Source organism: Pseudorasbora parva, chromosome 16, assembly GCF_024679245.1.
Source record: "Pseudorasbora parva isolate DD20220531a chromosome 16, ASM2467924v1, whole genome shotgun sequence".
Lineage (NCBI taxonomy): Eukaryota > Metazoa > Chordata > Actinopteri > Cypriniformes > Gobionidae > Pseudorasbora > Pseudorasbora parva.
Window position 1 is genome coordinate 30,512,656 of NC_090187.1, and position 27,596 is coordinate 30,540,251.

Genomic DNA, 27,596 nt, shown 5'->3' on the forward strand with positions numbered 1-27,596 from the left:
AATATGAAAACCCCATCTTTTCAAATGGTTAAACAAAAATGTATATGTAAAATGCAGCAATAAAAAAAGCTTTGAAAGCTTTCTATTTGAAACATATTCACAGACAGTTTATTTTGATTGAAACTGGTTCACATATTAGGCTTATTTTCCTGTTGAAGGTTGTGTGTTCTCATTACAACAGCCACAGAGCAGCAGCAGCAGCAACCCAGCTGTAGATAGAAGCAGAAAAACACAGAAGAAATAAGGGCGGCAGTTCAATCTGCAAAAAACTCCAGGAGTCATGGGTAATGTAGTTCATTCTGTATGTACACGCCTGTGCTACAGGGGCCGCGAGGGCCCCACCCACATCATATTAAGACTCAGTCTCAATTCAACATCGCAAAACGCGCTTTTCAAAGAAAAGACCAAAAAAAGTTAATGAGACGTTATATGTTGATAAGGAGACATTGGAAACACAAATAGCACAGTGAGCTCCACAGGATATTACAAATTAATCAGGAAACAGGTGACTGAAGTATAAACTGGATTTCCACCCCAATCGATAAGCCATTTTTTCAAAGAAATGGCCTTTTTCTTGTCTTTTTTTTTCTCAAGATGATTTTAACAAAATGAAGGCTGGGGGAAACCCTGCCCCCTTAATCCTTCCCCGCACAGAGAAAAATGCTCCACTGTTAGGACTGAAGACCATTACAAAGTGTCAGTCACATTACCACGGCTTGAGTTTCACCAGCGTACAGAATGGCACAGTTTCTAGCCACTCATGAACGCACCTTAATAACACATTCTCAATATAATCCATCGGTTTACTCCATGCACGAAAACTCTGTCCATCTTTCACTTTTAGAAACACGCATTGATTCATATGGTAAGTGGTTGAAGGGGGCTAGTGCTTTTACCCTTTATATTTAAACCTGTATGGTCAAACATGCAAAAGGAGAATTAAACAAACAGAACAGGCAACAAAAATGGATTAAACTTATCATACAGTCAAAAATAAAAAGACCTGAACACAATGACAGTGCACTTGGTCTGTGGGAGGGAAGGGGAACAAAATTAGGTGACCATATATGCACGCACGCACCTCAAAAAGTGAAGGCAACAAAGAGTCTCCCAAAAAAAAAACATGAAAGAGAAATGGGAAATTATATACACTCGTATGTACATTATACAGTATGCAACTATGCAAGTTGGCAGGTGCCCAGTACTGAACGCCCCCCGTCTGGACGGCATCTACAGCTGTGTGGAATCGAATGCGCGCACACAAGCTGGACCTACAAAAACTGCTACTTTCAAAACCGGCCACATGGACGGGGCAGCGACTTTATCTAGATATAGTTTAAAAGTGGGAGTGGAGACAGACACGCCTTTGTAAACATAAGAAAAACTCGAGTTGAAACGGCAAATTGATTGTTTTATTTCTGACCGTCTTCATGAGATTTTTTTTTTCTACAAGATCCGTCTCATTTCTCTACATGTCAAGGTACTGACTGTAATTTATTACAGTGGTCATAAACTATACGTTCGGAGAGACGTTGATCAAAAAAAAAGGCGAGAAAATGAAATATAAAAAGGTAAAACTGCATAACATCGCACAAATCTTGGCTCGATTTGATATAAATATGAGGAACATTGTCGACCGTTGTGGCAGGACACTCTTGGTGGACTCCTATCGACCACAAGAGGCAAAGTTTACAGAGAATAATAAAGCCTATTAATCTGTTTAAAAGTTCATAATGTATCTATGTACAGCTGACTTTCCTCAGAGTTGCTAGGTGATGCAATCTTTTACAGAAAATGTTTTAGGCACCGTCTTGGTTCAGTATGTTTGACAAAAAGTACTTAATAAAAGAAAAAAGGACCAGAAAGTGGGGGCTCATAAATACAAAGTAGTCCCAGACTACTTCCTGGACGACGTTTTCTTAAATATGGTTGTGAAATTAAAATTACACTGTACAATGTGGCTAAAAAAAGGAGAGAAGAGAAAGAAAAAGGAAATGACAAACAAAACGTCTTTTTTTTTTTCGTTGAGCGAAGCCCCTGAAATGTTTGCATTAAAAATGGGGATACGTCGATTTTCTTTACAAACACACATATATGAAAGCAGTGTATGGAAAAATATGCTTATTCAAGTTGATAAAAAAATGATTTTCAGAGCGATAGAGATATAGAGATGAACATGTCAAGAAGTGAACATTGTTAACAGACACATTTTACACAAGAAATCTTTGTGAGGATGCAAAAATGACTGAACCGAGAGGACCAAGCACACATGTAACAAGGACAGAAAAAAAAAAAACGATGTGGAAATTGGCATTCCACTCAGGAGGTGATATCAAAACTGTACTGGAATGTGGCTCTGAATATTCAGGCCTTCACCAGACGCTGGTACCACAGGGGAATTGGCTCCAGGTGGTTCAAGGAGAAAGGGAGAAATCGACTGTCTTCTATGGGGACAAAAAAGGGACGTCAGTTACAGGTTAAAACGAGGGACGTGGTTCCTCTTAAGGGGGTTTGAGATAAAGGCGAGAACGAGAAAGAGAAAGAGAAAAGAGTCCCCCGGTGATGCCGTTAGAAAGGTTCCTGTGCTGTCTGATGATGTCACGGGACTTGACTTGGATTTTGATGCCGCTATGAAGAGCGTCCTCCGATGAGACACTAGACGATTCTTGAACGTTTATGATATTATAAGAAGGTCCTTGTCGTTTCAATGATGTTCCTATAAATACGGTCCTCGTTTCTTCGTTATGTTGTGTTCGGATGATGTGTCAGATTTCCTGCGTCTATAAATCTCGAGCGTTGCGTTCACCACGCCTCTGTGTAGCGAACGTCCACTTCCTTTAGATTGGGTAGCTTGGCCTGCGGGTAGGATAGGTAGATATAGATATTAGATATTGAGATGCATTATGCGGCAAGTTCCTGGTTCAACATTCTTTGTCGTTCCTGGAACAACATTCCTATCGGCCTATCATTCTCTGGTTTTAGGGTAAAGGGTACGATTGATTGATTTATTGAACCAGGAACATGTCCTGCTTGTGTAAATCACATTGTGCACATAGGCAATAAAAAAAAACCTGTCTGCATGATAAGATTTAAAGGTGAATGTGTCATTGCTGCGCCGTTAGTGTCACCAAATGGAATTTGTAGATTGTTCAAACTTGTTTTCTGAACACTCTAACATTTGCTATTGGCCAACCAAACAGATAACAACGCACCCCAAACTCACACTAAGTTGCTATTTTGTGCTGGTTGTAATGCTCAAACAAACTGATGTTTTAAAAGCGCTACAGAATCCCAGTGTTTTGACTTTAGGAGGGAAAAACAGTTAAGTAAGAAAAAAAAAAACAAACAGATAAGTAAGGAAAAAAATACTATGGTAGTAAATGGTTACAAACATTCTTTAAAATATCTTCTTTTGTGTTCAGCAGAACAAAGAAACTCATACAGGTTTGGAACAACTTCAGGGTGAGTAAATGATGACAGAATTTTAATTTTTGGGTGAACTATCCCCCAAAAATCGACACACAACACCTTTAAATTCAAATATTGAAATTCTTTCACACAGTCTGAGGGTGTGTTGTGTCATCACTCTCTTACCTTCAGGTCCTCATAGGTGTCGGCTGTGAGTTTAGTACTGTTCATATTCAGGCTGCACAGGCTTTTCATAGCTGCAAGGAAAATTTGCACTATGTTAGTGGTCCTACATGTTAACCAGGGCTTGACATTAACTTCTTTGCCTTCCAGCCATTGTGGCTAGTGGTTTGTAACTTTAGACTAAATTAGTGAATATCGAACGTCCAATGTCAAGCCAACTTTATGCCATTCACATCAGATGTGCTGTATATATATCACGCTGCTGTGATATTTGTTTAAAACTATTTTCGCTGATTGACAAAACAGTCAATCAATGTATGATGAATGAATCTCTTATGTTCATTGCACATAGGCTACATCACTTCTTTGTAGTTTATGAGAGTGCAGATTTCAGTGTGTGTGAGAGCACGCTCTAAACAAACCTCTGGCGTTTCAGTGATGACTAATCTGATTCTGAACACCTTTGATTATTAGACATTCCAATAATAATCACAAAATAATTACGTGTAATTGGTTATAACGTGCAACACGATTATAACAGAGGCCTTTTGAGAAGACTACAATAAAATTCAACCCACCAAAGTGGCTAGTGGGAGTGGTTATGTTACACGGCTCAACTGAAATCCACACGCAAATGGCAGGTTGGTGGGTGTTAATGTCAAGCCCTGATGTTAACTAATAAAAATGTGTCAGGAGTCAGGACATACACAGAAGGCTTTTTTCATTTTTTTTGTTCACTGCATAATTTGGCAAAAATGTATCATTTACTTGGCTGCGTGGACCAATACAACAAAAGAAGTGCACGGGTAAAGCATAAGGGCCTGACTGAAATCTGAAAGCTGATGGGAAAAAAAAGTGACGATGCATAAGAGCATGACTTCACTGACGACAAAACCCAATGGATCTTGCGAACCCAAAAGGTTCTGACGTGGCAAGATTCAAAACACGACGGCGAATGACATTTGAGATCTATGGCAGAGAGGAAAATTATCTGCAAACAATAACTGTGGTTTCAGAAGACTTGGACTATAGCGCATGAGCCACATTTTACGATACTTTGGAGCTCGAGAGTATAAATCACTATCCACTTTTTCTAACTGTATATGAAAAACAGAAGCTCAGACATGTGTTCTTTTGTATTCCACAGAACAGAAAGTAAGTCATACTGGCCTGGAATAACATGAGGGCGAGTAAATCACAAAAGAATGTTTATTTTTGGATGATTTTGGACACCTTAACGACGACTTTTGGACTCTTAAATTCAGCAGCAGCTGTTTTTTAACAGTTCAGAATGAAGGTAGCTGAGTGCAAGATGTGTGTAATGCGCTCTTACAGCTGAGGGAGAGCAGGCCAGCGTCCGTGACTGGAGTCTCACACAAGTTCAAAACCTGCAGACAGGCCAGATGCTCTGATAGCAGACGGAGCCCTGCATCTCCAAACTGAAAAAGACAAAATACAAACCAAGTCAATTAAAATAACGATTGAAAAGTTATTTAGCAAGCATGCAGTAAATTGAACAAAGGTGACAGTATTATAATTCTTATACTTTGTAACATTATAATAATAACAACAGGGCCGGATTAAAAATATTGTGACATATATAATGTTTTTGAAAGAAGTTCTTGTTCTCATCAAGGCTGCATTTATTTGATCAAAAATACAGAATTTTTTTTTATATTGTGACATATTTTTATAATTTAAAATAATGGGTTTCTATTTTAAAGGTGCACTATGTAACTTTTCCGTCTGCTAGATGTCGCCTATTCAAATTAAAGGCATAGTTTGATGACGCCAAGTTTGAGCGCAGAATCTTGGGACATGTGGTCTTCACCTCACAGCCGGTGGAAATTAAGACTCCGGCAGAAATCATGTTCATGGATGTGATTATTAACATTACTGTAGTATGAAGCAGTGCAGGACCGAGTGTTGAGGGAGCTGAGCGAGGCCGCCGGAGTGATTGTTACAAAAAAGACGCACCTCGCGAGCAGCGGGACTTTTAATATGACGGGACGGGACAGTCGCCAGGCACCGACGCTATGAGTATGAGGTAATGCAGCTCTGGTTATCATATTAGATACATTTAAGTGTATTTAAAATTATGTTGTGACGTTCGCTCAGCAGCTGCTGTGACACTTGTTGCACACTGATAAGAGTAAAGCGGTTCTGCAGAATAAAACCAGAAACCGAGGGTAACGCAGATATGACGCAATTAACAGGCGACTCCCCCAGATGCTATGCTCAGACATGTAGTGTCCTTGGTTAAAATAGCAATTTTCTCACAATTTACAAATAGTTGGAAACATTTGGGATATTGTAAGTACTCAACAAAACAAAATCTATAACACTGGCCTAGTGGTTTTTGGATATTTTACTGCAAAAATACTACATAGTGCACCTTTATTTTAAATTGTTTTTTGCCCAGCATATTTCAGACATGTGTTTTATCCATCGTTAGAGTGGCAGCATCATTAAGTGCTGGGGATGCACAATGTATCGTCCACCATATTGGTATCGGCCGATATATATTCATTTTTAATGTTATCGCTATCGGCCCAATAAGAAAATTTATAGCCGATAAATACATTTATTATTTCCTTCAGCTGAGACACTTCAGATGCGCACCGTTCGCCATGATGGTTTTGAATTGCTTGAAATATGATTGAAACTACTTTCAACAAAGTAAAGTATAGTTAGGTGCAACATGCAGCGCAAGTCTGTCATATAGGCTACATAAAATTCTAATGAGAACATTATTATAATTGTGTGCTTGGGACATGGCTTTTAATGACGAGAGTTTTGTTTTTGTAATCAGGCTCTCTACAATTTGGACTTTCAATTATAAAGAATTATCGGCCAAAAAAGTCATATCGGTGCATCCCTAGTAAGTGTTATAAAGGTTATAAAGTTTACTGTAGCTATGTGGTAGCTCAGTGTTTTCTGTAATTTGGCCAATATCTCATGCTATTAAAGACGATGTGCTTCTCACAGGCTATTTTAAGATGGTACTGGCTATACTAGTGTCCCAAATCAAAGGCTGCATCCTTCGAAGGTCGATTGCATCACAGCTGCGCAAAAAACCCTGTCCCAATTCAAAGGCTCCTTCAAATGTGGCCTTGAAGTGCATCCTGCTTTTCACCAGCGAAGCGCTGCCTAGCTAACCCCAAAATTAAGGATAGGATTTACTTTTTTTTTGTTGAGGAATTACCAGATTACACAGATTTAAGAAAATGTAAGTATTGATTTCTACTTTAAAGCATTTAAATGTTGACATATTTTACCAAGATGTGATTTGATATAGTTTAGGCTCTTTGTTTTATACAGAAATGGGCTATGTTGAACATATTTAGATAGGTTGTAAACATGCATAGAATGCATATGCATAAATCCAGCCCTGAGGGAGGATAATTATAATTATAATGAAATATGAACATTTCAAAAATATTAAGCAGCACAACTTGTCAACACTGAGAATTAGAAAAGTTTCTAAAAATGATTCCTGAAGGATCATGTGACTCTAAGGACTGGATAAAATTCAGCTTTACCATCAGAAATAAATTATATTAAATAGAAAGGATAGTTTAAATTGTAATATGTATTTTTTAGTTTTTACAGTTTTTTTAAAAATTATAAATAAATGTAGCCTGTGTGAGCATAAGTGACTTCTGAACTGTATTTTATAAAGCATTGGGATGGTGCCGTTTGTTCAAGGGCACAGCTTGACTGTTTCTCTGGAACTATGGGACTGTGGAATGAGCAGAAGTAAACAGAGACCTGGGTGGACCACAGGTTGAGCTGTTTGAGGGATGGCAGTTTGATGAGCTGTTCGGCGCAGGCACTGGTGACGTTGGTGAACGCCAAGCTGAGGTTCTCCAGATTGCCGAAGGAACCGGAGCTCAGCAGGCGAGCCAAGTCAGCATCCTAGAGTAAAAAATATGGGTGGAAAAAAGCTTTGAGCAAGGATTTGTGGTACTGCGTTTAACTAAGAAACAACAGCATTGATGCAAGCACATACACACGTTGTAGTTTACACAAACACGCGCTTACCGTAGATTTAGAGGGCAGGGTGAGTCGGGTAGGGCCTCCTTTTCTTTGCTAAACGGAGAGAAAGATTTTACTAGTTCTGCAGTTTTCAGTTCAAACAACAGGTGACGCTTGAGAGTCAGCACTGTATACGTAGGAAGTCTGTAAATGGGTCACTTCTGTCTTTCTGTGTTAATGGGAGCACTGCGTTAAACCAACAGTCAGAGCTCGGCCTGTGACGGCAGCAATGATTGCACAATGACCGGCCACTGTTATCGAAATCTGCATGCGGCAGTGAAAATATCTCCGTGTTGATTGGTGAAGTTGGTTAGTGCACTCACCAGTTCTTTAAGTTCCCTCTGCCTGTCGCACAGCTGCTCGTACATGCGCAGGCCGACCTGGGTGCTCTCCAGGGTGGAGATGATTTGTAGCTGAGTGTCCTTGTTCTCTATGATGTTATACTCCAGCATCAAACACAGGATCTGCACAGAAGAAACAAGGGATGAATGTTTTATCCTATTTTTTATAGGATATACGTTTTATCCTATAGTTTCTTGAACTCTTAACAGATAATGTAGTGAGCTGCCGTGCTGTCTACTTGGGGAGCATTCACACGCAAATGGACCCTCATGGATAACTGATCTGATCTTTTTCAGGGGCAACAACCCTTAACGGCCACTTTGCATGCTGCAGACACTGTTCTTAATGTGACGCACTTGTCTAAAGGTGCTAGCCTGGTCCTACCAGACTCTCGTACATTTCATTTGTACAGAGAGTCTGGACACTCTACATTGACAAGTGCTAACTTCCTTGAAGGTGGGTACTCTGTTGAAGTTTAACTATTGGATCTGCCATAACTAATCACTAATGTTTGGTCGTGACAAATGTTATCCAGGGTTGCCAGGTTTTCACTACAAAACCCGCCCAATTGCAACTCAAAATTAGCCCAAAACAATATGGTTCCCTGGTAAAAAATGTGTTCCGGGGGGTAAATATATGTTTTTTTTTAAAAGGTTCTCCGCTAAAATGTGCATTCCGGGGATTAAATATCACATAATTGGCGTCATTTCAACCCGGGGACAACAGCACGCGGCAACAGTGTTAAAGTAGCTCAATTCTGCGGAAAAACCGCTGACTTGGCAACACTGTCATCTCAAACAAATCTCAAACCATAGACTGCAGCGCACAACATCAACGGCATCGTTCTCAGCCATTCCATCTTTTTGCTGATTGGACCGGTTAAAATTTGATCGGAGAAAACCAGAGAATATACCGCAATCCCAGAAGGAGTACTGAAGGAAAATTAAAATTGAGCAGAAGTACGTAGGAGGGTGGATCCAGGCTATAAAGGTGCAGCCACATTAGCAAAACTTAAGAGAAAGGTCCTTTCTGTCTATATTGTAGCAATGCATGAATCTCAGCTCACACAGAAGTCACTTTGTTGGTCAACACAAAACCTGTTGCGAAATTCCCAATTGTGCGGAATCCTATTGAAACGATTGGATTCCTCCCACGAAAAACTCGCAAAACAACTGTAAATGTGACCACACCCTACCGCTCTCAATTGATTCCAGTGAAATTGTTTGAATGTTGCTAAACTAACAAGTGGATACTACAAAAACATGCATTCAGTGCATACAAAAATTTGAATGAAATAGTAAAATATTGGCAGACATTTAAATTTGATTTGAATCACTGCAATGCATTCTGGGATTGCCAAATGCACAAAGAATACATGCAATATTGTGCTCCTGGATGCATTGTTGGCCCTTACATAGTCAAAGTGTTGACTATTTGGTCCACTTTGCTGTTTATCCTAGTCTAGAACTGCAAACTTAACTACCATTTATTTAGTTTTGTCATGTTGTTTAGGTGTAAGTTTAACTGAAAGTGATCATACTACAACAACAGATGGCTGGCTTTAGATTTATACATGCTAGTCTCAAGATAAATCTTATTATCGTCCTACTGGAGCTGCCAGTTTGCTAAGTTTCAAATATTCACTCCTTCAAGTGGAGTAATGCAGGGAATAGTAAATGAGGGATATAGGGATTTCGAACACAGCTTAGGTCTTTGAAGCTAGCAGTCTACGGTTTTGAAAAGCCTTCGGTTTGAACCGTCCATGATGCTAAAAAAATGTTACTCAGGTGGGTAGCTTACTACATTTCATCTCAAAGCAAAAGCAATTTGTACCTCCACCATGGTCTGGTTCCCCCGCAGGGCCAAGAGCATGCAGGGCCCCAGTTTATTTTCAGCCAGCGACAGTAGAAATTTCTTCGTCTTGTAGCAGGAGCCCATGAGGATGTGGACCTGTGAGGACGAACAACATCAGACCATTAAAGTAGATATAGTGGCAAGACAAAAGACAAAATGAGACATCTCGTATTTCACACAAACACTTTCATACCATGCTAGCAAACAACTCTCCGTCATCGTCGCAAGCTACACCTCCTGGACTGTAGAGCTGGAACCACCCGTCTTTTCCAGAGCGCACGCTGAGCAAACAGGAGTGGACCTGTGAGACACACACATATGCATATACAAACCATTACTAAGCCTATAGCGGCAATATTAAGCAAGCATTCAATTGAAACACCCTTTCTGCAAACAACACCTTCCTGTCTCACCTCTTGTCTGGGATCTTCAGCAAACCTCTGAATGACATATTTCAGCTCCCTGTTGCAGAAATAAATAAATACAGCATATCTGTTAGATGACATGAAACATGTCACACTGGTACACTTTCAAGTTGTTCCAAACCTGTACCTTACTTTTTCTGAACGATATGTTGCTCTGTCCCATGCACTTACAATAAAAAAAAAACTTACAATAAAAATAATTCATTTAAAAATAAAATAAAAAAATCACTTTTTCTGTGAATAATGACAAAGTGTGTTCCTCAAAAGTGTAGTATGGATTCAGAAGACTTACAGTGCCTTGCGAAAGTATTCGGCCCCCTTGCATTTTGCGACCTTTTTCCACATTTCAGGCTTCAAACATGATATGAAACTAATTTTTTGTGAAGAATCAACAAGTGGGACACAATCATGAAGTGGAACTTTTTTTAAAAAAAATAGGGCTTGCGAAATTATTCGGCCCCCTTAAGTTAATACTTTGTAGCGCCACCTTTTGCTGCGATTACAGCTGTAAGTCGCTTGAGGTATGTCTTTATCAGTTTTGCACATCGAGAGACTGAAATCTTTGCCCATTCCTCCTTGCAGAACAGCTCGAGCTCAGTGAGGTCGGATGGAGAGCGTTTGTGAACAGCAGTTTTCAGTTCTTTCCACAGATTCTCAATTGGATTCAGGTCTGGACTTTGACTTGGCCATTCTAACACCTGGATATGTTTATTTCTGAACCATTCCATTGTAGATTTTGCTTTATGTTTTGAACAGTTGTCTTGTTGGAAAACAAATCTCAGTCTCAGGTCTTTTGCACACTCCATCAGGTTTTCTTCCAGAATGGTCCTGTATTTGGCTCCATCCATCTTCCCATCAATTTTAACCATCTTCCCTGTCCCTGCTGAAGAAAAGCAGGCCCAAACCATGATGCTGCCGCCACCATGTTTGACAGTGGGGATGGTGTGTTCTGGGTGATGAGCTGTGTTGCTTTTACGCCAAACATAACGTTTTGCATTGTTGCCAAAAAGTTCAATTTTGGTTTCATCTGACCAGAGCACCTTCTTCCACATGTTTGGTGTGTCTCCCAGGTGGCTTGTGCGACACTTTTTATGGATATAAATGGCAAGAAGAAATGGCTTTCTTCTTGCCACTCTTCCATAAAGGCCAGATTTGTGCAGTATACGACTGATTGTTGTCCTATGGACAGAGTCTCCCACCTCAGCTGTAGATCTCTGCAGTTCATCCAGAGTGATCATGGGCCTCTTGTCTGCATCTCTGATCAGTCTTCTCCTTGTATGAGCTGAACGTTTAGAGGGACGGCCAGGTCTTGGTAGATTTGCAGTGGTCAGATACTCCTTCCATTTCAATATTTTCACTTGCACAGTGCTCCTTGGGTTGTTTAAGCTTGGGAAATCTTTTTGTATCCAAATCTGGCTTTAAACTTCTCCACAACAGTATCTCGGACTTGCCTGGTGTGTTCCCTGTTCTTCATGATGCTCTCTGCGCTTTAAACGGACCTCTGAGACTATCACAGTGCAGGTGCATTTATACGAGACTTGATTACACACAGGTGGACTCTGTTTATCATCATTAGCCATTTAGGTCAACATTGGATCATTCAGAGATCCTCACTGAACTTCTGGAGAGAGTTTGCTGCACTGAAAGTAAAGGGGCCGAATAATTTTGCACGCACAATTTTTCAGTTTTTGATTTGTTAAAAAAGTTTGAAATATCCAATAAATTTAATTCCACTTCATGATTGTGTTCCACTTGTTGTTTATTCTTCACAAAAAATTACAGTTTTATATCTATGTTTGAAGCCTGAAATGTGGCAAAAGGTTGCAAAGTTCAAGGGGGCCGAATACTTTCGCAAGGCACTGTATATAGACAACTTTTATGGTCATTTAGAGCTTGAAAACTACCCAACAACCAGTTCCCATTCACTTTTATTTTAATAACAATGACACTTTTCAAAACATCTCCTTTCATCTTCCACATAATAGAGAAAGTCATACTGAAGTGTTAAGTGTGAGAAAATGATGCCTGAATTTGTATTTTTGTATCTCCCTAAGTATCATAATGACTCAAAGGCTAACCTTTAGAACTTTACTCTTAAAGGGACAGTTCACTCAAAAATGAAAATCCTGTCATTAGTTTCTCACCCTCATGTTGTTCCAAATTTGTATAACATTTGTTATGTGGAAAATAAAGGAAGATATTTTGAAGAACTTGTGTTCCACAGAAGAAGAAAAACTAAGCATACAGGTTTAGAACAACATAAGGGTGAGTAAATGATGACGATTTTCATTTTCGAGTGAATTGTCCTTTTAACAAGTGAGATTGTTAGTCACTGACATTTTATATCTTAAAGCCTTGTTAAGCATCTCTCTAAATTATTCTGTATACAGTGTGTGTGTGTGTGTGTGGGGGGGGGGGGGGGGGGGGGGGGGGGGGCATCACTTAATGTCACTTACTTTGTAAATTTGGCATGTGCAAGTGCCCTGGAGAGAAAAGAGCAAATAGAGAAAAACATTGATTGACTCAGGTACACAAAAAGAGTGTCGTCATTCCACAATTACACAAGTTGCTTTCTTTATATGTAGGCGTGTTTGCCTCAACACGCATGATGATACAATTTCATCTAAAGTGTATGCGTGTCTGGGAGGACTTCATCAAATGTTTTGCATGTGAGCTCTGGGATGCGCCTGGCTGTTGTTAACTTTTTCTAATGAAGGCTGGAAGCTCGCCGTGGCGTACGAGCACAGGTGAGCCCCCCACCTGTGGCAACTGCAGGGCTCTGCAGAAGACCTGTAATGATGTGCTCTGTCCTACAGGGCCAATTACAGGAGCCACAAAGGACCCGAAACGCCTCACCCAATACCCACAATCCCACTGCAGAGGCCTGCTGCGGCTCGCCCACGTCAGTACTCTCCCCTGCACGCCGATCCTCGAGAGACCAGCCCACCACACGTACACAGAGAGCCCCTGTATTGTTATGTAGGCTACACATCTAAAAAAGGAATTAATTCTTTACATACACTACTGTCCAAAAGTGTGAGGTCATTAAGACATTTTTATGGCTTTAAAGAAGTCAAGGCTGCATTCATTTGATCAAAGACAGTTAAAATAGTAATATTGTGAAACATTGTTACAATTAAAAAATAATCTATTTTAAAATGCCCTGTGATGGCAAAGCTGAATTGAGCGGTCATAACTCCAGTCTTCAGTGTATCATTATCAGAAATCATTCTTAGGAAGCATTTCTTATTATCATCAATGAAGGATCTGCCAGTCAGCGCAAGTAAAATAGTTTTCAAAGAAAAGGTATTCTCAGAAAACATACAAATAAAGATACAGTCTTGTTCAAAATAATAGCAGTACAATGTGACTAACCAGAATAATCAAGGTTTTTAGTATATTTTTTATTGCTACGTGGCAAACAAGTTACCAGTAGGTTCAGTAGATTCTCAGAAAACAAATGAGACCCAGCATTCATGATATGCACGCTCTTAAGGCTGTGCAATTGGGCAATTAGTTGAAAGGGGTGTGTTCAAAAAAATAGCAGTGTGGCATTCAATCACTGAGGTCATCAATTTTGTGAAGAAACAGGTGTGAATCAGGTGGCCCCTATTTAAGGATGAAGCCAACACTTGTTGAACATGCATTTGAAAGCTGAGGAAAATGGGTCGTTCAAGACATTGTTCAGAAGAACAGCGTACTTTGATTAAAAAGTTGATTGGAGAGGGGAAAACCTATAAAGAGATGCAAAAAATATAGGCTGTTCAGCTAAAATGATCTCCAATGCCTTAAAATGGAGAGCAAAACCAGAGAGACGTGGAAGAAAACGGAAGACAACCATCAAAATGGATAGAAGAATAACCAGAATGGCAAAGGCTCAGCCAATGATCACCTCCAAAATGATCAAAGACAGTCTGGAGTTACCTGTAAGTACTGTGACAGTTAGAAGACGTCTGTGTGAAGCTAATCTATTTTCAAGAATCCCCCGCAAAGTCCCTCTGTTAAAAAAAAGGCATGTGCAGAAGAGGTTCCAATTTGCCAAAGAACACATCAACTGGCCTAAAGAGAAATGGAGGAACATTTTGTGGACTGATGAGAGTAAAATTGTTCTTTTTGGGTCCAAGGGCCACAGGCAGTTTGTGAGACGACCCCCAAACTCTGAATTCAAGCCACAGTACACAGTGAAGACAGTGAAGCATGGAGGTGCAAGCATCATGATATGGGCATGTTTCTCCTACTATGGTGTTGGGCCTATTTATCGCATACCAGGGATCATGGATCAGTTTGCATATGTTAAAATACTTGAAGAGGTCATGTTGCCCTATGCTGAAGAAGACATGCCCTTGAAACGGTTGTTTCAACAAGACAATGACCCAAAACACACTAGTAAACGGGCAAAGTCTTGGTTCCAAACCAACAAAATTAATGTTATGGAGTGGCCAGCCCAATCTCCAGACCTTAATCCAATTGAGAACTTGTGGGGTGATATCAAAAATGCTGTTTCTGAAGCAAAACCAAGAAATGTGAATGAATTGTGGAATGTTGTTAAAGAATCATGGAGTGGAATAACAGCTGAGAGGTGCCACATGTTGGTTGACTCCATGCCACACAGATGTCAAGCAGTTTTAAAAAACTGTGGTCATACAAATAAATATTAGTTTAGTGATTCAAAGGATTGCTAAATCCAAGAAAAAAAAAATGTTTGTACAAAATAGTTTTGAGTTTGTACAGTCAAAGGTAGACACTGCTATTTTTTTGAACACACCCCTTTTTAAACTAATTGCCCAATTGCACAGCCTTAAGAGCGTGCATATCATAAATGCTGGGTCTTGTTTGTTTTCTGAGAATCTACTGAACCTACTGGTAACTTGTTTGCCACGTAGCAATAAAAAATATACTAAAAACCTTGATTATTCTGGTTAGTCACATTGTACTGCTATTATTTTGAACAAGGCTGTACTTTAATAGCTATTTGGATCATTGGGTTCAATAGATGAGGACTTAAAAAATTTTTTCACTTGTTTTGCATGTAGATTGAAAATTCAGACTTATTTTGCCAGCATGGGGTACATTTATTTGAAATATAAATCTTTTGTAACATTAGAAATGTCTTTACTTCACTTTTGATCAATTTAAAGCATCCTTGAAAAAAAAAAAAAGTTAAATAAAATTTGTATTGACCCCAAACTTTTGAACGGTAGTGCGTTTTAAACTTTGCATGGGCATTCATTGGAGCACAAAAAAACAAATTCTTAGTCAAAATTCATTAAGTCACACATCCAGCTGCAGATGATGCTTTTCAACTTTTTTTCATCTTTTTGAGTGTCAGATGATGCAGGAATCAAGTATCTGTTGATCAGACTGGCTAAATTAGTGGCTCATTAGTTTCTGTTACTGACAGGCCTATCGAGTAATTGAATCAAAATCCGATTCAATTCGCCACTGCAATAGTGCGCAACTGCACAAAAACAAGTTGTACAGTAAGTAGAGATAATAACGGAACGGGAGTGGAGCTAAATTGCAGCAGCTATAAACGTAATGCATTACCCATTCAATATCAAATTAAAATTGTGTGTCCCTAGTTAAGAGTTAACACAGACGTCATGCAACCAGGTACAAAGAAAGCAACTGTGAGCCGGATGAGAAGGGAGTAAATGCCCTTACTCTTTCGGGAAGGGGATGGGTTGAAGCAGGCTGGCCAGTGCTGGTCTCCAGTCATCGTAGTCCGATCTGCAGAGAGAAAAGGCCAGAGGAGAAATTAGAGATTCGGAGGCAGGAAGAACGAGAACTGGAGAAAATAAGAACCTTATGTAAGATTGGCCAGCGAAAGCCGAAACCTCTTTGGCTCTGCTGTGATCTGCAACCGGATGGTTCACAATAAGATCAGATGGAGGAGGTAAAGGCTAAAAATGGATTCAGTTCAATAAATCTGTTATAAATATGCAGACAGGTTTAAGGTCACTCCTTATTGTGATTATAGTTGAGTCTGCTTTTTTATATACCAAAATGACAATTTAAACACCATGTGGGATGATTATCAGTGTTAGAGTGTATCTAAAAAGTAGCATTGCTACAGTTTTTCAGTGCAAGCTGTTTTTAAAATAGCAAAGGTTTTTCTGTACGCTAATTATTCCAACAAGCAGCAGTGTTACACAACAAAGTGTTTCTTCTAAAATGCTCCTCCCTCTCTGTTGCTTAAATAGTGCAGGTTAAGACAGTTTGTTGAAGCAAATGACTTTGATTAGGCAAATAATTTGAACTATCAAAAATATGTATATTTAGCAATTAATTTGACTCATCACCAGAATTCCCTATATGCGTTTTTTTTTCTTTACTTTTTTGGTAGTAATTAGACCAAAGTATTTAGCTAAATTAAATGTAGTTACATTTGGAACACATACGTTTAAACTAAATAGACTTAAGGCCCCAATATACTTCAAATGAAGCCAAAAAACAAACTGGCGTAATGTCTTTAAAAAAAAAAATCTGTTTGGAATTTGTGTATAAACCTTCTGTTTATACACAAATATGAACAACAAATATTGCATATTCTATGGCTGCAATACGCAGTGTTTACTGCCAACTGGCAACCCGTGGTGGCGAAATACTATTTGGTAAATTGGCCACGTGTGTTATCGCACAGACCAAAACAAAAACAGACATTCCAACACGGAAAGCACATTTCAAAGTAAAATAACTATCTGTAGCATTGTTTTTAGAGAGATATGAGTATGTGAACAGACTCAAAGCATGTTTCAAAAATATCTGTATCTCTAACATATTTTTTTATGCTTTACTAGAGCTTGTGCAAACATTTCCACTTCGCTATGATCAGGTGCTTTCTTAACTGCCGTTTTCTCACCGCTGTCATTTTTGTTTTAAGCTTATTTCATTATTGAGAGGAAAGCGCGGAGCACAGACTTACAGATTCATCTAAACGGCACTATCAAAAGCGTTAGGATGTTCACAAACAATACCGCTGAGCAAAAGATCGGAAAAGAACTTAGCTATGAGTATATTGGGGCCCCCATAAAACTAAAAAGAAATTGTTGCTGCAGAAAAATATTCTTCTGTTTTCAAAAAAATATATATACCCATTATCTAAGGTGATGTAGCTACTTGTAGTGTGTGTAGCTAACTAATTTTTTAAAGAGTAGATTATCTTCATTAAATTACCAGTAGAACGTACTTTGGCAAGCTCACCAATTAACAATTAATTTAGCACTATTTATCTGAGGTCCAGTGATGATGCCAGCATTTACCTCCAGCATGTGGGCAACTCTGGCAGCCATTACTGCCTAAAGGAACATTATAAAATTGGATGGAAACGTATAATTAGAGCGGAATTATAAAACAAAGATCCAGTGACGGCATACTTACAGCATCTTGAGGATGAGGGCGAAACAGCCCAGTACTCTGTCGGCGTGGGCAGGCAGCTGAATGGACAGGGCGTTGAGCGCGGGGCTGACCAGTAGACAGTCTATCAGGTTAGGTTCGCTGTCGCCCTCCGCAGGGGCCTTGCGCAGTGTGTTAGTGGTGTTGTTGTTGCGCTCCAGCTCTACCAGGATCTCGCTGGAATTGACGATGGAAGGGGGAGGTGAGAGGGGCAGGGCCGGGGGTGGAGACAGGTTGGTGGTCAGGGGTGGCGTGGGCGGCTCAGGCCGCAGCAGCCGCAAAGGCATAGGCGGTTTCCTCTCACTTTGCTGCTGACAACCGTTTCGGATTTCTTTCAGACTAGGAGAGTTGTCCCGACTAACAGAAAGAGAAAGAAAAAGATAATCCACTTTCCATTAATTAAACTATTAACTATATTATGGTAAATGGACTGCATTTATATAGTGCTTTTAAAAGACCTATGGCCACCCAAAGCACTTTACATATCGCCTCACATTCACCCATTCATACACCGATGGCGATGTCAGCCATGTAAGGCGCCATCCAGCTCGTCGGGAGCAGCTGGGATTAGGTGTCTTGCTCATGGACACCTTGGCACTTGGTCAGGTGGAACCAGGGATCGAACTGGCACCAACCTTCCGGTTTGTAGCCAACCTACATGAATCACTGAGCCTATAAAGCCTATGAGTATATACACTACTGTTAAAAAGTTTGGGGCTGTTAAGATTTAAAGAAGCCTCTAATTCTACCTAGAAAACCTCTGGTTGACAGTCAATATTTTGTAAAGGTCACCTCCTTTCATGGTCCAATTGTTGAAAAAGAAAAACACTTTTTAATAAATTTGAATGTAATATTATTATAGAGCTTTTAGGCCCTTTCCATGGAAATAACCATATTTGCATGTAGTCATACACAAAACCCCAGGTGTTCAATTTGCTACACAGCCACAGCATTTGAAAGACCTTATTTGACTAGCAAGTAACTATCAGACATCTGACTCTGGAATGGAACACAGAACGAAAACATGTAAATGTCCACATTTAAAATATCCACAAACTGTACAGTAATTACGGAAATTTGTCTTTGACACATCTAATGTCTCCTGAGTAATTGTGAATCATGGAAACTTTTGAAAATAGTTCCTCATTCATCTCAGGTGGGATCACCATGGCACAGAGGTTCAAAGTAATGACACAAACAGGAGAGGTGAGACCTAAATTGTCACTATAGCCACGTCGTTGCTGTGTCGCGCAGATGACAGACCAATGAGTATTTTAAGATTATTTAAGAACAGGCACATACAAATGTGGGGCCGTGGAGATGGCAAATGTGATTCAGAGAAATGTTTTGAGCTCAGGTCTCGGGGGTACGTCACATCTCATGGGTAGGAAAGCCAGTGAATCGGACGAACCTGTTGATGAACTCTTCGTAGCAAGAGTAGATGGCAGCAAGGCACACCGCCACGAGATTGGGGAGAACCCGAGGATGAGGGCACTGTCCGGTGGGACCGTGCATGCTGTAGTCAGTAAGAAAAGGTCAGGTTAAAAGCACATAAAATGACAGCTAAAAGAAAACAAAGCTGTAACAGGAAGTAAGCTCAGGGCTTGGTCCTAAACAAACCATTAAAATGACACAGTCTGATAGATAAAAGGATGTTACAGCTTGTGTACATATGAAGGCCTGTTCTTTGTTTGCAAGTGGGGTGGAGTCAGGATGAGGTAACATTGTGTCCTAACCATTCCAAGCTTTTATCGCTTGCCGCATTGCATCGGGTAAAGTCAATTCTGTTTTCCTTACTACAGTTTGGCTTGCAGGAAAAGTGATGTGTGTTTGTGTAAGAAAAAAAAAAAACTGTCACTCACCTGTGAATGAACTTCTTGACCACTTCCATGCCAGCGTTAAGTTCATTCAGAGCCAAAATATACTCCTGAGTAAAGAGACGGAGTCTGGGGCATTTCCCAAAGTCCTGGATCAAGAAGAAAGGACCAAGAGAGTCAGATAATGATGGCGCGGTGACGCGTGAATTCGAGAGCACGTCTGGCGTAGTGCGCACACCCACCATGTTGTGTTTGAGGATTCTCTGAACCACAGGAGTGAACACTTCAATCACCACCATCGACCGAGGACGCTCCCTACAGTGCTGAATAGAGGAACACAATCCCAAAAAATCTTGATTAATACATATATTATTATTATTAATCATCGGAAATCATTTATCCCATTGTACACATTTTCGGGTTGGTACAATTTTTTAAAATTATTTCTCTTATGCTCGCTCACCAAGGCTGCAATCAAACATAAAAACAGTAATATTGTGAAATTACAATAAAAATAACTGTTTTAAAACTATTTTAAAATATAACTTTTATCTGTGATGGCAAAGCAGAATTTTCAGCCTCATTACTCCAGTCTTCAGTGTCACATAATCCTTCAGAAATAATTATAATATGCTAATTTGCTGCTCAAGAAACATTTCTTATTACTATCAATGTTGAAAACAATTGTGCTGCTTAATATTTTTGTGCAAACCATGACACTCCCCCCCTTAATTTTTTTTGGATAAATATAAGTGCAAAAGAACAGCATTTATATGAAAAATAAATATTTTGTAACATTGTAAATGTATTTACTGTCACTTTTGATTAATTTGATGTGTTCTTGCTGAATCAAAAGTTTTAATTTATTTGAAAAAATATTGATAATGGATAATCCTAGTGAATTAAATACTGTACAAATAAATGGTGCATCTGATATGACCATTTTTTTAATGTAACGAACACAAGAAAATAAAGATTGTATTAAAAAAATGAAAATCATATTTTCAATCATATCAAGTTTACACTACTGAACTCATCTGTAGAATAGCACATTCCCCTGAAGAATAGCCAGAATCAGCACATTTACCTTGCAGAAGAATTCACACAGGTCAGGGGGAGGGTGGTTATTCTCCAGCAGGGGTGCGATGGCCTACAGACAGATTCTAACCATTAGTCACCTTCCCTACAGACATGTAGAGTCTTGTTGCTTTTCATCCACATTTTCGGGAACTGCATAACCTTCAGAAGCTAGTCCAGCACATCTGTGCATGCATGCCCTGTCTCTATGGCAGTAAACTACATTTTCAAATTAATTTTATTCTAGAGCATGTTTCACTGAGCCTTAAGACACATTATATAACCCTGCCTTTGTTAGCAATGGACTTTAAAACACTCTTGTGTGAAGACAACATGTGTTTTCATATTTTCTTTGTAAAGAAGCAGCCCCACTCACCACAATGATGTTCTCATGGTCCTGAGCGCTGAGGTTAGTGTTCTGGGAAGGAAATGACATGAATTCACTGTTGAGAACTTATTGGCCACAGCTAAGTGACTCAAAAACCAGCAAACCCTGTTTTTAAAATGTTCATTTTTTTCTTGGGAAAGCCTATGTGACTCAGAGATTCAGCCTTCGGGAATTCGGCCAGAGAGATCTGTTTTTAGACCTTTTAAAACATTTAAATTTTTGGTATAGGTGAGCTTAAAGGGTTAGACCCAAAAATGAAAATTCTGTTATTAATTACTTACCCTTATGTTGTTCGACAACCGTAAGAATTCCGTTCATCTTCTGAACACAAATGAAGATATTTTTGTTAAAATCCGATGGATCAGACTAGGGGTGACCCCTAATAGTCGAAGATTCGATGCATCGATATGCAGGACCGGATTCGACCACTGATCTCATGGTCGAATCTTCGCGGGTGTTATGAAACGAGGATTATACCATTTTGGCAATATGGGGGTGCTCAATCTTAGTGTTATAAAGACGTGTCGCGGCGCTGAGGGATCGCCCCTTTAAGGGCACTGAGCTTCGCACCGGACGCGCTGTGCCTTTAAAATTCGAACACATACACCGACGGCGGCATTCGACACCTGTCCGCGGCGATAAATGTATATTTCCCTCAAATCGTAAATGTATACTGATTTCACCCTGTACTACAAGATACACTCATCGTGCAGTGATTCAAAATTGAGCTCGCGCACGGCGCATTATGTTCACGTCTGCCTGGTGTGAGATCCTGAGACACGGCGCTGAGCTTCAGTCCGGTGTGCGACCCCCTTTAGGCACAATCGGCTTAAGAACGTGCATATAAACGCACTCAAAGTGTTCTTTTCCTCTCTAGGTAGGTATTGTTTTTAGGTTTATTTATCAAAATGTTCTTTTATATATTTGTGTGATGTTCTGTTTCGATCGCGGCCTTTAAATGTTATGAGAGAACGGTTCATTTACGAATGTGTAGTGTATAGTTTTAAAAACTTTATTAAAAGTGGTGGCTGTGTGCCGTGTGTAAAGTAAAATAAAAATAGTCTTAGCCTCCTGCTGACTAGTGTCCTGCCCTTCCCAACCCGTTTATACCGTTTATTTTTTTCCAGTCTATGGTTTACACACGCATAGATGATTCGACTATCGGTCGACTATAGAGAGATTCGAAAATTCTGATTCGAATGTGTAAATCCTTAGTTGGGGACACCCCTAGATCAGACAGGCCTTCATTGACACCAATGTCATTTCCTCTCTCAAGACCCATAAAAGGCACTAAAGCCACTGTTACGAAGTCCATCTCACTACTGTGGCTCTACAATAATTTTATGAAGAGACGAGAAAAGTTTTTGTACGCAAAAAATAAAACAAACGACTTACACAGTGATAGGCTGATTTCAAAACAAAGATTTGAACCGTTATGAATCAGTGTATCGATTCATGATTCGGATCGCCAGTGTCACGTGACTTCAGCAGTTTGACACGGGATCAGAATCATGAATCGATACACTGATTCATAACCGCTCAAAGCCTTGTTTTGAAATCGGCCCATCACTATATAAGTCATTATTCCGTTTTTTTGCCCACAAAAGCTATTCTTGTCGCTTCATAAAATGATAGTAGAGCCACTATAGTGAGATGGGCTTTGTAACGACGTCTTTAGTGCCATTTATGGGTCTTGAGAGAGGAAATGACATTGGTGTCAATGAAGGCCTGTCTGAGCCATCGGATTTTAATAAAAATATCTTCATTTGTGTTTCGAAGATGAACGTCTTGCGGGTGTCGGACGACATGAGGGTAAGTAATTAATGACAACATTTTTGGGTGAACTAACCTTTTAAATATATAATATTCATAATATTCATCTGCAAATCAAAGTACATATTCAGCCAGTGTTTTCATTTCTGCAAACCCTCTGATGAAAAGGAGCTTTTTTGTTCTGGAGCAGTTGTGTAGTGTTGCCACGAAAGAAAGGTTTATTTAACCACAGTTACAAAGGCAACCACACCACAGGTAACTCATAACCTGAACATGAGAACGAAATGAGGTGCAAGACGTACCTCAATTCACAAATGACACTCATAACCAGAAAGGAAAGCAGAATGCTGCTTGAGTTCTAAAAGAAAGATGCCAGCTATACTTTAAGAAAAAACTAGCTTAACAAATCAGAACAAAAAGTCATCAAAGATACTTTGTCTTGCTAAGGATAAGTGATATTTGTTGTTTCCTTCACTCATCTCATATTTCTTGTCAATTATGCAATTCTTCACTAACGGTATTATTTTATTATAAGGTATTATTTCACAGGTATATTATCTATCTGTAAATGTTACATTGTGATTTTAACCCTCTTTTTGCACATAATATATTGCATAGCCTACATTTATTACATTCACTATATTGGTTTTCAGAGCCTTCAACATCAACATTGTTTGTAGGACAACATTGGATGTAGAATGTGGATGTGAAATACATTTATAAAAATAATAGTACTTTTTTTTTTTTTTTGTTAAATCCAAATAGAATTTTTTTGGAAATACAGAGATATATATCGTATCACCATTTTACAAAAAATACCAAGATATGACTTTTTGGCTATATAGCCCATCCCTAATACATCCTTGCAGAAAAAAAACCACGTATTGATCCAAAATATATACTGTATAATTTGATATCTGTTATTAAAAGTATAGTGTATCTGCTTTTGTAGAATTTATTAAAATAAAAGTGTATTTATATATTAAATAGCCATGTGAGACATTTTGCAAATTCCTAGAGAACTAAATATTGTGCAAATTAAAGGTACTTCACATTTGACCTTTTTTTCTTTTAATTGTAATTTCATGAACACAAGCCAAAAGATTTAAAACAAATTAAAATATATATTTTTATAATTAAAAACAGCATTGTATAAGAAATACAATTTTATTTCAGCAGAAATCATATATCTGATGCCTCAATGAGAAAAGAAACTCACAAACACAAACTAATGTTGTAGAGTTTAGGGTTGCTAACTTGTCACTTATTGACGTAAATTAAGAGGACCTCTGTCAATATAAATCTGTATTTATTTGACCATCAGGTGAAGTGTGTAAATACAATAGCTTAAAGGTCCCGTTCTTCGCGATTCCATCTTTCAAACTTTAGTTAGTGTGCAATGTTGCTGTTAGAGAATAAATAATACCTGTAAAATTATAAAGCTCAAAGTTCAATGCCAAGCGAGATATTTTATTTAACAGAAGTTCCCTTTCAAAGCCTACAGCGAACGGCCTGTTTGGACTACAGCAGGAAGTGCAGAGATGTAATGACGTCACTAGAGGCGTTTGTTGACTAACCCTCCGCCCACAAGAACACGCAAAAAAGGGGGCGTGGTCTTGTTGCTCTCCCACGTGCAGAAGAGCGAGCATTCAGCGCTTGCATCTCCCCTTTACGGTAAGAGACGGGACCTTTCCAGGCAAAGTGCGCTAAGCTGCTGTCCAATCACAACACGGGAAGCGCTGGCCCAATCAGAACTCGTTACGACTTCATAGAACAAGGAAATCATCAGGCCGTTTTTAGGACAGAGAAAACAGCGGTGTACAGATAAGTAAATTGTGTGAAAAACTGTGTTTTTTTACATGCGAAACATAAACTCATGTTATATTGCACACTGTCAGCATAATCAAAGCTTCGAAAACACGCAAAGAACGGGACCTTTAAAAAAATAGTTATAGTTCACTTATCAATAAGATGCATTATTTGAAGTATCAAGTATCATTACACACCAAAATTCTGGGCAGACATATACGTATGAGCAATAAAAGTGATGCATGCCTCAGCAAGCACAATTAATGAGCTTTGCTTAAGAGCAACACTCATTTCGAACTTAAAATTTATAACTAATCTTACCTCACCAGTTGGGCATGTAAACGTGTGTGACATACCTCAGCAAGCAGGGTGGAGATAATATGCAGTGGAGCCTGATGAATGGATTCGTCCTGCAGGGGTGAGGTGAGGGCCATGTCCACCAGGGCCCTGATCTCCTTCAGAACCACATCCCAGCGGCTCGGGTTATTCAGAACCTTGCGGTACTTGTAGATCTTTTTCTGCATATGAATCAGATAACCCAGATTACACACACCTGCCTTTCACCACTGAACCAACAGTTACGAAACCGGGACGCATTTACCGCCATAAATACAACAGCGGTTTTATATATATATATATATGATAACAGCAGTTAAACTACATTGCAGTGTAATGTTTGTTGTGAATTTACCCAGAAATGAGCTGGGGTAATCAGGTCTAGGTATTTAGGGTGTGGAATTCTTATTTTATTCCATTTGATTGGCCTCATGCATGGATGTTTTTTTTAACCACAGGCATTTAAAAAATGGAGCAGAAGAAAAGGCACACACACACACACACACACACACGGTATGGTGTTGGGTTGATTTTCAGTTGGGCTTGGCCCCTTAGTTCCAGTGAAAGGAACTCTTAATGCACCAGGATACCAAGACATTTTGGACAATTTCATGCTCCTAACTTTGTGGGAGCAGTTTAGGGATGGCCCCTTCCTGTTCCAACATGACTGTGCACCAGTGGACAAAGCAAGGTTCATAAAGACATGGATGAGCAAGTCTGGTGTGGAGGAACTTGACTGGCCTACAGCTGATAGAAGTACACCAGTCCTGACCTCAACCCGATAGAACACCTTTAGGATGAATTAGACCCGAGACTGCGAATTAGGCCTCTCGTCTACCCTCACAAATGTGCTTCTAAGAATGGTTAATCATCCCATAAACACACTCCTACACATGTGAAAAGCATTCCCAGAAGATTTGAAGCTGTTATAGCTGCAAAGGGTGGGCCAACTCCATATTAAACCCGACAGATCAAGAATGGGATTTTATTAAAGAAAGTGTGCATGTAAAGGCTTTTGGCAATATAGGGTAAATATTAGGGATGTCACAATACTCAATATAATATTGAACCATTTGGTACGGCATTCATGGTTCAATACACACTGGTGAATTGCGTTTTTTTCCAGTTTTGCATTTAATTAATTATTTCCATTTCCCTCCGTTTGAAATATTCATCTCAGTTTATTTCGGCTCTTTTTGAGTGTGCCTGTGAGTCTAAGCACTGATTTGAGCAAATATCCAATCATTTGCACTAAAGTTAAGGGGTGTTTACCTGCGTTTTAAAGCCTTGCCGGTTAAACATTTAATTCGCGTACATGCACTATTTTGCATTGAGCAGATGCACTAAACGTCTGTCAAACACACGTTATTACTGGACAGTCTTACTGCGCCAATACTGTGAAATATACAAAAGGTTAACATATCCATATTCCCGAACTCTGACCTTTCCCATGATTGCTATATAAACACAGTCGGTTATGTCTAAAGTGAAAGTAAAATCGCATGCGTCTATATATGAGATGTGACCAGGTCTTCAATTGACAGCAGTAGCCTAGTGAACCGCTTGTCCTTAGGGACCTAAGGGACAGTTCACCTCTAAAATAATGTTAATAAATAAAAAGACCTTTAATACAGTAGCTTTTAATAAATGTTGTATATTCAAGACTATGTAGTTTTAATTTAAGCCTACATTTATTCATTCAATTTCATACTTAAATGCTACTGTACATCTCTGAGCTGCCACTGTAAATCTTTATATATATTTATTTTATATTATAAAATACACTAGGAATGTGTACAAAGGTTTTTTAGGTAGAGTTTTAAGTTTAAGTAAGGGTTTTCAAGTCTTTTATGTAAAATATAGAAAGAGTATTGCAATAAAAACATGTTCTCCTTAACCTTTTTCTGTTCCTGTCGCCTAAGAATAGAATAGCAAAAAAAAAAAAAAAAAAAAAAAACACGAACTGAACCGCAAAACCGTGGTTAAAAACCGAGGTATGTATTGAACCATGGACTAACTGTATTGTTGCATCCCTAGTAAATATATATTTAGCTTCAGTGGAGATAATTTCCTTCACACATCATATCTCATATTTCCTATGAACCATGCTCTTCTTCACAGATAAGATTCCTTGGTAACCAAATATTAACTTATGATAAATTACGGTGGAATTGACGCCAAGGCACTGAATGTAAATAGTGTAGAAAATATTATAAATCATTTGACAATAGTATTCAAATGGATCATGACGGTTTTATTCTTCCTCACAAGAAAGATTCAATGTGAAAAATCACATAATAAAAATAGATTATAGAAATAGAAATCAACCCATGGAACAACAAAATGCTCGTAGTTGAACAAACACCCACTTACGTTTAAAATTAAACTCTCATTAAAACCATGCAAAAAGTCATTACACCAATGCTTTTTGCAAGTTTAGCCTTCCAAGACGTGTGATCTTACCTTCCACTGTATAGAGTGAAACCACTGGTCCCGCAGATAGCTGTTAGCAGCCTGTGAGTGCACACAAACATTCACAAAATGAGTCAGAGCGTAATCGCAACGTGAGTGCCATGAAACAGTGAGGGGGCTGGAGATACCTGCAGGAGAACCGTCCCTCCAGGGAAGCTTAGCTGGACACAGTATTTGGGGGCATTGTCCCAGGACAACAGCTGCAGGTCCTCTATAGTGCTGTAAGACAGAGGGGCCTCCATGTATCCTGTGGGCTACAGAGACAGGAAGAGACACATT

At 39.2% G+C, this 27,596-nt stretch overlaps 1 protein-coding gene across 1 annotated transcript in view; it reads right to left on the bottom strand.

Moving 5' to 3' along the window:
* Window positions 1–285: 285 nt before the first annotated feature.
* cmip (c-Maf inducing protein) overlaps window positions 286–27,596 on the bottom strand; it is a 46,426-nt gene continuing 19,115 nt past the window's right edge. Inside the window, exons 2-21 of the mRNA XM_067420244.1 lie at window positions 27,446–27,571; window positions 27,309–27,359; window positions 24,866–25,027; window positions 20,916–20,957; window positions 20,550–20,612; window positions 19,705–19,785; window positions 19,508–19,611; window positions 19,057–19,161; window positions 17,631–18,002; window positions 15,915–15,980; window positions 12,707–12,733; window positions 10,239–10,287; window positions 10,019–10,126; window positions 9,805–9,921; window positions 7,953–8,093; window positions 7,636–7,683; window positions 7,363–7,509; window positions 4,925–5,030; window positions 3,595–3,665; window positions 286–2,856 (exon numbers count right to left, since the gene is read on the bottom strand). Coding sequence (XP_067276345.1) covers window positions 2,803–2,856; window positions 3,595–3,665; window positions 4,925–5,030; window positions 7,363–7,509; window positions 7,636–7,683; window positions 7,953–8,093; window positions 9,805–9,921; window positions 10,019–10,126; window positions 10,239–10,287; window positions 12,707–12,733; window positions 15,915–15,980; window positions 17,631–18,002; window positions 19,057–19,161; window positions 19,508–19,611; window positions 19,705–19,785; window positions 20,550–20,612; window positions 20,916–20,957; window positions 24,866–25,027; window positions 27,309–27,359; window positions 27,446–27,571 — 2,040 coding nt within the window. The 3' untranslated portion in view covers window positions 286–2,802. The remainder of the gene's footprint in view (window positions 2,857–3,594; window positions 3,666–4,924; window positions 5,031–7,362; window positions 7,510–7,635; window positions 7,684–7,952; window positions 8,094–9,804; window positions 9,922–10,018; window positions 10,127–10,238; window positions 10,288–12,706; window positions 12,734–15,914; window positions 15,981–17,630; window positions 18,003–19,056; window positions 19,162–19,507; window positions 19,612–19,704; window positions 19,786–20,549; window positions 20,613–20,915; window positions 20,958–24,865; window positions 25,028–27,308; window positions 27,360–27,445; window positions 27,572–27,596) is intronic.